This window comes from Natator depressus, chromosome 8 (genome assembly GCF_965152275.1).
Source record: "Natator depressus isolate rNatDep1 chromosome 8, rNatDep2.hap1, whole genome shotgun sequence".
Taxonomy (NCBI): Eukaryota; Metazoa; Chordata; order Testudines; family Cheloniidae; genus Natator; species Natator depressus.
In genome coordinates this window covers 15,638,734-15,651,458 of record NC_134241.1, presented here as the reverse complement: position 1 = coordinate 15,651,458, position 12,725 = coordinate 15,638,734, and the positions used below count along the sequence as shown (strand labels likewise).

The window sequence follows — 12,725 nt, the reverse complement described above, 5'->3', positions numbered from 1 at the left end:
ATCTGCTGAATTGTTTATTCTTTAGAGAGGATAAAAAGTACATCTTCCTGGCTGCAGACATTACAAAGTTGAACCTTCACTTTCATGTATGATCTTAAGGGAATTCTGTTTCTAGTGGTACATTTTATGACTGCAGCTGTCCAACATTTGCAGAAGTTGGTGTTTTGAGTAAATAATTTTTAGCTCATCTAACAGCTTTACCAAAGTTCCAAAGACAGTGCTCTTAGCCAGCTTGCCTGAACTTTCATATACATCCATGAGACTTTCTAGAATTTTCAGTAAAAACCTGTTTTAAATCTAGATCAGGTTTAAACCTCCTACCAGAGGCTGAAAAAAAGCCTCCTTTTACTCACTTATTTGAATCTAGGTTGTTCCAGATGAGGTGCTTGGTCAGGACATTTAAAACTCGGATGAGATTGCTTAATCTGAATTTAGGCTGGGATTTTCCAAGGAGCCAATAGGAATTAGGCATCTTATTTGGAAGCTCGTAGGCTTCTTTGGAAATCCTAGCTTTAAAAAGAGAAGAGCATGCTAATATAATTTCTATCTTTTGAGGAAAGAGTCTAATTGCTCAATGCCAGTGTTAACAGCTTTCACGTTGCTGTTAAAAGGAGAAGATTGGAAAAAATATGAAACTTGCCACCAGAGGCAATAGTCTAGTGGTTAGTGGAAGGAATTAAGTAGGAGACCTGAGTTCTAATCCCAGCTCTCTTTCTGGCTTGCTATGTACCATAGACAGATCACTTGAATTCTTGGTGCCTTAGTTTGTCAGCAGTAAAATGGGATATTTTGTCCAAATTTAAAGTGCTTTGATTCTCCCATACTGGTTCAGACTTTTGCTTAGCACAAAGAAATGTATCCATTTGTAAAAACCTGTTTTAATAAGCAATTAACATGCCCTTGGAAATCACCCCGCAAACTTATTTTTCCCAAACAGAATTCCTATAATAACTCTCAAGCACCGTCACCTGGCATGGGAAGGTAAGCAGCTTTGTAACTTGTACATTTAACTACTTTCTTTCTTGATTTAGACATTTTAAATCTTGTGGGGGAGAGGGAATGAAAGAAAATAATCTGCAGGAGCTGAATTCAATGATTGATAAACTAGCTAGATATCTTTCCTGTGAGAACCAAACTCTCAACAATTAAAGTGAAAACTATTTCTTGTATCTCAATTTATGTACAATAAAGTGCCTATGCAAGGTTTATAAAGTCACTGTTTACTCATGTTATATAATTTTATCTGAAGTTCCATTAGCCAGTTGTACTTTTGCAAGGATCCAGGCTTCAGCTGTGTGTCGGATGAACTGTTAAATGTGTTCATTTAATTGTTCAGATAAATGTTTTAAAACACTGCTGTCCTTGAAAGCACTCCAAGCGTGATTTTAAATAACTCCTTACTGCAGTAGCCTCCTGTATGGAATTAATACACAACTCTCTAATTTTAATGGGTTCTGTGTACACACACACACACACACACACACTCTCTCTCTCTCTCTCTCTCTCTCTCTCTCTCCCCCCTCCTCCCCTCCCCCCCCCCCCCCCCCCCCCCCAGCATTAAGAGGACAATAGACTTCCTAAAATGCCTGGCCTGGAACCATTTGAGCTTGCAACAATATATTCAAAACACAACAACTCCATGGGAAAACATAGGGAGCAATTTACTTGTATTGTTTAAACCCTCGGAGTAGTATTTAGATGTATTGATCTGTGTTCTGTGTAGTCAGAGAACATATAAATCTGAAGTAACCTTCTAAAATTTGAAATTTCTCAACCTATTAAAAATTTGAAAATCTAACATGTATGGCAATATAGCTTTCTTGGGGTTCTGATTTTTTTCGGAGGTTTCTTTTAAGTGCATTCCTTAACTTACTTTTATTAAACATTCCTCTATAAAATGATTAAATTAAATGGTGAGGAAGTTTGGTCATAAGGTTAAACCACAGAACTCAAAGCCTTGGATGCTGTTCTCAGCTCTGATGCAGACTTCATGTGACCTTGGACAAGTCACTTAAACTTCTTGGTTTCTTTACTTAAATGTAGGTAAAGAGAGATCCAAGGATGGAAGGTCCTATAGAAGTACAAACTATTATAATTCTAGATTAATACATTATGCAGCTTGATGTGTCAGAATACATACATATTTTTACATTTTGTATTTTAAAAATCTTGCTTGCTTTTTTTTTTTTTTTTTTTTTTTTTTTTAAACTAGCAAACCTGTTGGTATGCCATCTCCGGTATCTCCGAAGCTATCTCCAGGAAATTCAGGGAATTACTCTTCGGGGGCAACCAACCCTTCAGGGAGCAGTTCTTCTGTGACTATTCCACAGAGAATCCACCAGATGGCAGCCAGCTATGTCCAGGTTACATCCAACTTTCTCTATGCCACTGAAATTTGGGACCAAGCTGAACAGCTTTCTAAAGAGCAAAGAGGTAAGACTTGGCAGAACCTGACTGTAAAATGAAATGTGTTGAATTGTGCCATAAGTGCTAATAGATCTTTCACATTGAGAGAATCTGCTAATAGTACACCAGGGATGTTTTGTCAGTTGGTGTTTTGCTGTAGGGAAAGATGGATGATTATTGCCTTAGAATTTCAGTAATATCTCAGACTTCTCCTATGATCTTGATTCTGAATGGTATAAATAAGCCTCACACTGGCAATATATAGCCAGATATAATTTCTGGGACTTGATGTAACTTACAGTTTACAATGATGGACTCTGATTTCCATTTCTAAAAATGTATTTAATGAATATGCAAATTTGTTTGAGAGGGAACTCACCACTTCTGAGACTGTTTAACTTCAGTGCAAACCCTTTTCCATTTGTTCCTATCAATCATTTTATTGCAAAAATGTTTAGTTTTCTATTGGAAATTGTCTCTAAAACAATAAATGGAAAGAAACCTTTTTTCCCTTTCATTCCTGTACCATTTTCACCTCCTTCCACCTCTTCTCTCTTCCCTGGTGTTGTCTGTGAGAGATGTGTAATATTTGTTAGTATGTCATAGGTGGATTCCTCCTCAGTACCACATTCTCCAAAGGGAAGTCAATGTGAGTGTGTGTGTGCATAGTTTGATTTGTTTTCTTGTGTCATTCTAGAGTTCTTTGCTGAACTGGATAAAGTTATGGGCCCTCTGATCTTTAATTCGAGCATCATGACAGACCTAGTGCGTTACACCCGACAGGGATTACATTGGTTGCGTCTGGATGCTAAGTGATATCTTGAACTGAAGTAATCAAAAGTAGAACACACTTTTCTTGCTGCCTCTGATTTTCTCCACAACACTGTGTCATGTCAATAAGGAAGACTGCCATAACACATTGCTTAGTTGACACTAAAAGCAAGGAATGCTTTCACCTCTCCCATCCTCCTCTGTGTGTTTAACCCCAAACCACATCATGTTAATGGACTTCTTCAGTATTCTCATTTTTAAGTTATTTAAATATTTTAAAATTGGCTACATATTAAGATATGGCTTCACTGCTCTGCATTGAGATTGGAATTCCAGTCAATAATACATGACTAATCAGTTTTAAATCCTATTTATTTTCATTTGTTTTTAAAAATTTTTACAAAGCCCAGTTATGGGCTCTTTTAAGACTTAGCTATTTTTTCCTATAAACTTACCCATCAAGTACTTAGCAGAGATTAAATGTAGACACTTTATTTAAGTACTGCGTGAGCTTGTTACTCTGTAATGTCTTGTGGTGGTAGTGCTTGTAAAAGAAAATAAGGGTTGATAGGTTCTAAAGTGTAGGGACACCATGTTTTTCATGCCTAATGCCTATGACTCAAATCTTAAATAAGTACAGTTTTATTATTGCAGAATTTGTACTAAATTTTGAGAAAAGTTCCAGAGATATTCTTCTACACATTAAGATATTTCAGTTAAATGAAAATATAAGAGATGTATATGGAAAGATATTTAGTTATGTCTAACTTGGATTGTTTTTTCAATACAATTTCAGAACACTTGGTTAACACTATAGCAATCACAAAACATTACAGTAAACTTGCATTTAATGCAATATGGAAGTGGTGTGAGAATGAGCTTCAGTCTCTGATAGGTGCATACTGGAAATGTTTCATAAATGGACAATCTTGTGCTTTTTTTATATCTCCATTTAAAACAAGTTTTGTCTCCTTGTTTGTCGTTATTTGACGCTTACTGAAGCAGCCAACTGAACAGTTGAAAGAACAGATAAATAATTCTTATTAGAGCTGTTTGTATCATTTCCATTGACTGGAAAACCAAAAATCATAAAAAGTAATAAAAAGATCCATCTTTTCCTTTTTGGGGTCTGCTAATTGATGGACGCTATCACGTGATAATGGCCATTGTGAGGTGCAGAGCACATCTTTCACAGGGACATTGTGAAACTGTTCTGATGTAGAATTTATTTAAAACTTCTGTTTAGCCCCATGTTAATGGAGGCCCCCGTTAATGTTAGAGGTTTTAGGGGAGCAGAATATTCACTTTAGAAGTATGTTGGTGCAACAAGAATCCTGCATTGAGTTCCAAGTGGCTGCTTTTAAGAAGTTGTAATCCAAAGTACCTTTCCCACATAAGGTTGTTATTCTCTGAGTAAAAGGTTAAAAATTTATATTTCTTTCAATATTGCTTAGTGCCCCATCATGTCTGGTGTGCCTTATGCCTTACTTTTAGATGAAGATTTTATGAACTGTTTACAAGATGAAGTTTTACAGCAGGACCATGTATACTGTATGGAGTTGGTCTTCTGCAGTACTTTTGGTAAAATTCCATTTCTTTTTCAACATCCTAGTGTGTGTCATAGAAACTGACTTCCTGTTATAGTGGTCTCCTTTTAAAGAGTCAAACTCTGAACCGTTTAGAGTGGTATTATGGAATGCTGCTTTGTTTTTATTTCCCATTGCCCCCTTATTCTGTACCAGATGTGAACGTGCATGTTCAGAAAAATTATTGCACTAAATTTGTGTGTAGTTGTGTAAGTGCCAAAATGATGGCAGCCTCAAAAGAAGGAATAGAATTCTACGCTACTTAGTACTGCAGTATGTCCTATGGGCTTTAAGAGTTAAAAAGTTTTGCAAATTAGTAACTTGACTAAACTGTAGCTGCATATTCGTAGAGCTTCCTATGTGTTCCAACATTATATGTACTTCCAGAAAAGTTTGCTACATACAAATGGAGACAGTTAGTCAACCTATGACTTTCCGCATTATACTTCAGCCTACATTCAGGTCTGTTTGAGTACCCTTTTTATTTGAATCACTATGTAAGTTAGTTTCTCTGTTCGCTATTAGAGATGGAACTTTCTTTACTCTCAAACTCTGCATCGTGGTTAATGGGACACTGTCAACTCTTTTTCCTTTGTAATACTCTAAAGTGCCTAGCACACTTTTGACGCTATATAAAGATACCTTCTTAGAAGCTGCATTGTTTGTATTTTTTTTTTTTATTTTATTTTTGTATAAGGCTGCCGTAGCCGGCATGGCTGTTTCTAGCTTGCTCCGTTATGTGCACCGTTACCGTTGATATAGGCAGTAATGGTCTCATCTCTGGGAATATTATTTTTTCTTAACTAGTCTCATCAGTATCTTTGCGTGGTACATTTTTCAAGAGACCAGTTTAGTGTATCCCTTAGCTCCAGACCAATGGATTCTAAATGTTTGTCTAAAAAAATCTAGAAGACTCTTTACAGTCTGTCAAAATGGGGACCTGAACTGGCAGGTAGAGGCCTGCCTAAATAGTATACGTTCTGGTGAAATCCTTCTGGAGTATTGTCCCAGGTTTTCTATCTGTGTAAGACATATACACTGGTCTTGTTAAAAAAACAAACTCCTCCATCCACTTAGGCCATTTCAAATGGATTAAACTCAGTTTGACAACTCCAAAAGCATATCTAACTTGAGATTTACCCATTGCTTCAGAGAGAGAGAGATTTTTATTTTGCTTGATAGAGTAGCTAAAACAAAATGAAAATCGCTCATAAGCGTCCATCTCTCTGTCAAAATGCAGGCTAACAAAACCTGTCCTTTTTTAACCTTTAAGCAGCAATGTGGGAAACGCATGTCATTTGAGTGCTAATGCAAGTTGCACAGTGTCTTACCATGAAGGAATCCTTAACTCCTGATACTAAGGGTTCCCTATATGGTTATATTTTAACACACATCAGTGTTGTAGTTTTTATTCATCCCTCCACACCCACCCCAGTCCTCCAGTGGTGAACCTTTTTTTAAAAAAAATTAAAAAAAGGCTTAATAATCAGACTAGGCTTGCTCAGACATGAAAACTATTTTGAATTTGCTGTCAAATTTTCAGATTCCAAAATGACAAGTTGCATCATTTATAATTGTAAATGAGCCTTCAGGACACCGGAACAAAATAACCCATGATTTATTTTGATTTGAAATATTAGAGCACATTGGATGGCTCTTTTTTTGTCTTTGATGGCAGTATGCAATTTGTATTGTATGTGTCTTTAATATATATGTGTGTGTGTATATATATGTATATATATATATATATATATGAACTCAGTCTGTCCAAAGTATGTTATACTTGTTTTTAGATTATAGTGCAACTGATTATATTGATATATTATTTATTAAACTGAGTGCTGAATCACCATCTTACTGGTGATGAATCTTGATATTATACAGGAGTGCAATGTATATTCTTTTAGATTGCTGAGGCTTGATTGCTGTGATTTAAAAAAAAAAAACACCCTAAAATGTATTTATGAATGACCCCAACATATAGAGAGTCAGTACTTTATGAATATAATTTCATATTTGCCTGGGGCAAGTGAAATAAATCCTTAGGCATGCAACTGTGTAGTTTGTCAAACTAGTAGAAAGAGACTACCTTTGCTTTATTTAATATTTTGTTTACTTAGCAGAAAAATTTACTGTCATTGCAGTGTTTATATTAAAACAGTTACAGAAGGGCCTGAGCAAGTCAAGTTTGAAATTAATTTACCCATTGGGGAGCAAGTAACTTCCAAATCATTGGTTAGCGCCCTAACAAATATTTCATAAATATTTAGGTCGAGGATTGAATTACTTTAGGTCTAGTGAATCAGTATTATGGAAAGCTGTATATTTCCAACACAAAGCTAATCTTAGATATCTTTAAACAAAGAGGCGCCAAAGCTTTTGCTAAGCAACTCTGTTAGACAAACACAGACTATTCTAAGAGGACTGATTTCCTGGAGATGGAAGTAGAAAAAGAATCATGTCAAATCACATTATTTTTGAAGGAGTTTTGTCTGTGATACCATTTAAACATAGCAGTGTTAGGAGGAAAGAGCGGGGGTAGCTATAAAAATAAAACTAGATTCTTGTCTCATAGTGAAAATTGTTGAGGATGCTAGAGCAATGAGCTTGGCCAGTTCATAGAACAGTCTTAGAGAATGACAGCATTAGCTCTTTCTCTATTCCAATATTCAGCTGAGATTAAATTGAATACACTATGTTGAGCAGTTTGAAGTGCTGCTTCAGGATAGTTTATATAGGCTATCCACATGTAAACTTTTTTACCTGCTTTAATTCCATCTGGAAACTTAACAGAAATGCATCCATTCCAATTGATGTAACTCCATATTTATTAATGGAGTCAATACTGGCAAATTGGAATGAAATGTTCCCAGTCTTGAATTTTTTAGATATAACCTTAGGAAATCATGCAGTTAGGTACACAAGTATTGTAGCCCATATTTGTTGGCTGCATTGGCATTAAATATCTGAAAGTTCAACTACAAGGACCAGACATGACTTTTTCAAGCACAGTGACTGACGTCTGTATCTTGTCCCCCTTTTAAATGGTTTGAAGAAATTTTGTATATGGAGGATAAAGTGCTTATATATTTATTAAAGATCCTTTATCTTATTTGAAATTATTATTATTTGGTGAAGAAGGGTTGTGTTTTCTTTTGAGGAGGGTTGGGTAGGGCAGGGGAGGGTAACTTTTAACCTACCACTTCAAAGCCCTTGTTAATCATGCAGAAAGGTACTGTTAATGACGGGATGTCTCTATCCTAGGCTTTGTACATGACAAGTCCATGTCTTACATTTTGTTTCTAGGCATCGGTCTTCAACCAAAACTTACAAAAAAAATTAAACTGTGATTTTATTTGTTGCAATACATTTGAAATTTCAAAGGGTACTTTGAGGCTCAAAATTAGGATTTCTAAGTCAGTATGTGCATTTCACGTAATAAAGCTGTTAATGGTGAGCAAAGTATTATATACTAACTAGATTTTTCCACATCTGTATAGTATATTCTATGTATTTTGTGGTATTGAGATTATAGAAAGTTTAGTGTCTGAAACATGCGTTTAATGTGTATTTTTAAACAAATTTATGGCAATTAAAATATTTGGAGAAAAGGGTATCACATTTCAATTTGTAAAGATCTTTTTAACTACTGTGTCATTAAAATGCTTTGTACAATGCAAAACTGTAACTGGAGAAACTAAGTTTAATAAATATCAAATAGATTTTCTGTATTAAACTTTATAAACACTGTGCTTGTATCTTGTGTAGGGTTCCTCCTCAGTGGTATTCCATCTTCCAACTCAGTTCTCTGGGGTCCTCATGCCCTCGCAATATCTACCTGTTTCCATGCATGACAAGGGAGAAGAGTATCTGTTATGCAGGTGGCACGAGACTTATTTTGATATTTCACTTGATTCAGTGGAAGTGGTCTTGTTTCTTTCAGCCCTGTTGATTAACATGCAAACGTGATAATCACTGAAATAGTTACTCAGTTAAACTTGCTCTTACTTGATTTGAGCAGTTTGGCAGCAATAGGTTTGTTTTCTTCCAAATACCGTGGGGAACACTGGAGTATTGAAGCAATCTGCTGTTTTGAGGTTCTTGTTTAATAAGATTGCTCACTCTGTTCCCTTTCTCAAAAGGGCTGCTTGCCTGAGAACTGTTGACTGGTATCAGTGGGAGGAGAGATGATTGGTTTATTCGCTCACCAGGCCAAAGGGTAAAATGTCCATAGTCCAGCTGCACATTAACACATTCGCAGAGGTGGGCAAACTACGGCCCAGGGGCCACATCTGGCCTGCGGGACCCTCCTGCTTGGCCCCTGAGATCCTGGCCCGGGAGGCTAGCTCCCAGCCCCTGCCCCGCAGCCTCAGCTCACTGCAATGCTCTGGGCGGGGGTGGGGCTGCGAGCTCTTGCCAGGCAGCACAGCTGCAGAGCTGCAGGCTGACCTGGTACTCTGTGCTGTGCAGTGGCGTGGCTGGCTCCAGCCAGGCAGCACGGTGCTCTGGGTGGTGTGGCTGTAGCGCTGCCAGCCACGGGTGCTCCAGGCAGTGCAGTAATGGGGCAGAGAGCAGGGGGGTTGGATAGAGGGCAGGGGAGTTAGGAGTGGTGGTCAGGGGGCGGGGAGGTGTGGATAGGGGTCGGGGTGGTCAGAGGGTGGGGAACAGGGGGGTTGAATGGGGGCAGGGTCTGGGGGGGGGTTGAATGGGGTGGCGGGGGGCAGTCAGGGACACGGGTTCCAGGGGAGGTCAGGGAGAAGGGGTGGTTGGATGGGGCAGGAGTCCTGTGGGGGGCAGTCAGGAGTGAGAGGAGGGGTCGGATGGGCCAGCGGGGGTGGTTAGGGGACAAGGAGGGGTGGATGGGGCAGGGGTCCCGAAAGGGGGTTGTCAGGGAACAGGTGGGGTTGGATAGCGGGTGGGGGCTGGGTCATGCCTGGCTGTTTGAGGAGGCACAGCCTGCCCAAACCGGCCCTCCATACAATTTCGGAAACCCAATTGTGGCTCTCAGGCCAAAAAGTTTGCGTGTCCCCGCTCTTTCGGGAATGCCTCCCCAGCTTGCACCCTCCACTGTGACTTTTTGTTCATTGGACACAAGACAGAGCAAGTCTGTTTGCTAAATACAAATCTTTGTTTATCATATAGAAAAACATAAAATGTGAACAATTTAAAAAAAAAAAAAGCTACTGAGATGCAAGGTCTTTTATTGAGCTTGTCATCAGAAGGTGCAGTCTAGACCAGTGCATGCTTTCAACTTTCATGAAATGCCCTACATCATTTCATATATCACGTTTGTCTGAAAAATATTAAATATATGCTACTGCATAATTCAAAGCGTCCTAACTTAAGAATAGTTAATAAATATTTTATATATAAGGTTGAACGTTGTAAGAGGTAACAATATTTTCTTCTCCTTAGTGACAGCTCACTCACGGGAAATTCTTAGGGAACAGCGAGTCTTCCTGCAAAAAAGGACATAGTATTAATCATTAAAGGCCTGGGCTGACGTAGTTATGTAGGTCTCAGCCCAGTGTACACATGCGCATAGCATAGTGCATTTGGTTTAGCTCCCTCTGTAACTAGAATTTAAAGTAAATCTGGTGTGTACTCTTTCAGTAGTTCTCAAATCCTACTTCAGCACATCCTGAAAGCACTTTTTAGGGAATAATGATGCTATCAATGACTCACACTGGCAGGGAGGGATTGTTTTGATTTCTAGGGCATTCTTCTTTCAAAAATGTATTGTAAAAAGTGATGACCTGAAATCAGTTCCTCGGCAGATGAAATGCACAAGGTTTGGTTTGCCTTGCTTGGTGGCTTTGCTTTATTGCTTTGCACACTGGCTCAAGAACACCTGCCTGTCCTTTGACTACACCCCTGCTAATGCTGAATGCCTTACTGCGTAGTGGAAATCCCTTTTTACTTCTATATGCATCTTTCTGTACCTGCTCTTGCGTCTCTGAAAGGCTGAGGGGTAACATACCAATTTTGTTAAACTGTAGTCTAAAACCTGTCACAAATGCATCTAAAATAACAATTTGACTTCTGTTATCTACTAAAAGATATCCTTTCTATTCACTTCCCACTATGAATTCAGTGTGCACTGCCAAAGCACTATACCCATCCCTTCCTAGATTGGGGGTGTAGGGTGCTGGGCATATTGCCACCAGCCTGGGCTTTCCCATATGAGTCTGTCTTCAGTTATTTAGTAGTAGTTTGGTTTTTGGTGTCTTTGTTTAGATGTAGTTGGAGGAAATGGGAAAGGGTGGGCAGCAGAGAGGCCCTGTTCTGTTTGTGTCTAGTAATGTAGACTAATTCACATTCAGACTTCTGAGCTCCTTATCCGTCTCATCTAAATTAAAAGTCTATCCTTTATTGTGAGATGCTGCTTTTTAATGACACCACCTGCTTGAAGGGAGATTGATTTTTAAAGCTAAAAAGCAGTCATCACTAAAGTCTGTCCTGCAAGAATGGTCCCTTAGAATGTGTTAACTACTTACGCTAAACAATCTGTTCCACTTTGTATTTAGCTGTGCCACTGAGTACCTTTCCCAGTCCTGAAGAAGAGCCCTGTGTAGCTCAAAAGCTTGTCTTTCACCATCAGAAGTTGGGCCAATAAAAGATACCTCACCCCCCCTTGTCTCTCTAATATCCTGGGCCCAGCACTTCTAAATTGCAACATCTTTATTAGAAAATATATGATCTTTGTAGTGCAGAGCAAAAAAAAAAAAGACATTGCCAATCTCCATAGAACTCCTAGGAACGGTTCTGCATGCAGTTTGCACTAAGAAAATTAATTTTGAAAAATATCTGAATCTATTGTTCCAACCCTTGCTGCAGCTATTCTTTCTATACAGTATAAATTTCATCTCAAGTATTGGATAATTCAGTGAAAATTCGCCCTGTACACTGGTGTGAAACATTCCTGTGCCTTTATCCTTCCCTTAAACATGTGGGAATGAGTAGTTACCTGCATAGCATAGAGACACATTCACTATCATCCCTGCATTTGGCTCCTATGGGTCTGAGGGAAATCCCTCTCCAGAAAGGTGTCATCCTCCTTTGCCTTGTTAGCTGAGAGCTTGGATGATGCAAGGAAGCACAGTGTATCTGAAACAAAATTGAAATACAGTTGTCATGAAGGAACGGTGGCTTCCTGCCACAGTTAGTCCGAGCTTGGGTTTAATGGACTTCAAATACCTGTCTCAGCAAATAACTTATTTACAGATGCCTCATTTGGCAGTCAGATCATAACATTCTTATTGAAACATTCTTATTGCTTGGTATGTTTGTAAAGTTCTATATCAAAAGTAACTAAGGCGCTCCAGTACTCGTGGGACGGAAGTAGCCATCCTCATTCATAGGTGAAGAGACTGAGGCAGACGCACTAAATTACTGGCCTAAACTGACACTGTCCGTGTCAGAACTGAGATAATAGCTCTAGAGTTTCTGGTTCCTGCTGCCCTCAGACCACTGGCTTGTGCTGCCTTCACTTGCTGAAGTAACTGAGACACACACTGCCATTAACTCTAAATACTGTTCAGCATTTTATGCATGTAAGCACATAAACTTTCATCTTAGTAATTGCCTGACCATTTAAATTAAAATGTTTCCTTCTGCTCTTACCTGGCTCAGTAGGGCTGCACAAAGTAGTAAGACAGCTATAACTTTCAAACACTGCATCTTCTTTGGATAGGCTGCCAATTGCTAGTAGCATTCGTGGAAGGTGGTGGACTCCTGAATGAATTTTCCAAACCTTTCAGCTAGACTTTTATAGGCTCAATTCCCTATCCTTGCATCAGCTGCCCGTTGTCACAGGGACAAAGTTCGTCTTGGAATAAGTTAATGTCTACTAAAGTCACCTAGTTCAAGGTCGGTCTATCTGACAAACTATATTTACTTTTCTTACACGTTTACTTAGTATGTGGGGAAACTGATCATACAAACTGTTACTTTTTTTAAACC

At 38.6% G+C, this 12,725-nt stretch overlaps 2 protein-coding genes across 4 annotated transcripts in view; one reads left to right on the top strand and one right to left on the bottom strand.

The window, feature by feature from the left end:
- Nucleotides 1-8,485, top strand: part of AFF4 (ALF transcription elongation factor 4) — a 75,133-nt gene extending 66,648 nt beyond the window's left edge. For all 3 annotated transcript variants that reach the window (XM_074960502.1, XM_074960503.1, XM_074960501.1), the window contains 3 exons: nucleotides 938-981; nucleotides 2,213-2,433; nucleotides 3,104-8,485. In XM_074960502.1, the coding sequence (XP_074816603.1) occupies nucleotides 938-981; nucleotides 2,213-2,433; nucleotides 3,104-3,222 (384 nt within the window). In that variant the 3' untranslated portion in view covers nucleotides 3,223-8,485. The remainder of the gene's footprint in view (nucleotides 1-937; nucleotides 982-2,212; nucleotides 2,434-3,103) is intronic.
- Nucleotides 8,486-8,511: 26 nt separating this feature from the next.
- On the bottom strand, nucleotides 8,512-12,567 carry LEAP2 (liver enriched antimicrobial peptide 2). The gene is made up of 4 exons (XM_074960504.1): nucleotides 12,387-12,567; nucleotides 11,731-11,870; nucleotides 10,194-10,222; nucleotides 8,512-8,601 (listed from the first exon to the last, which is right to left on the bottom strand). The coding sequence occupies exons 1-4, from the start codon at nucleotides 12,441-12,443 to the stop codon at nucleotides 8,564-8,566; spliced, it is 264 nt and encodes an 87-aa protein (XP_074816605.1). The 5' UTR covers nucleotides 12,444-12,567; the 3' UTR covers nucleotides 8,512-8,563.
- Nucleotides 12,568-12,725: the final 158 nt, after the last annotated feature.

What these genes read in the sequence shown, in the direction of transcription:
- LEAP2 (XM_074960504.1), bottom strand. Translation starts at nt 12,443, where the DNA reads ATGCAGTGTTTGAAAGTTATAGCTGTCTTACTACTTTGTGCAGCCCTA. An exon ending in TGTGTCTCTATGCTATGCAG is followed by an intron (nt 10,223 to 11,730) that starts GTAACTACTCAT and finishes CCTTTTTTGCAG; the next exon opens with GAAGACTCGCTGTTCCCTAA. An exon ending in CTGTTCCCTAAGAATTTCCC is followed by an intron (nt 8,602 to 10,193) that starts GTGAGTGAGCTG and finishes GCATGGAAACAG; the next exon opens with GTAGATATTGCGAGGGCATG.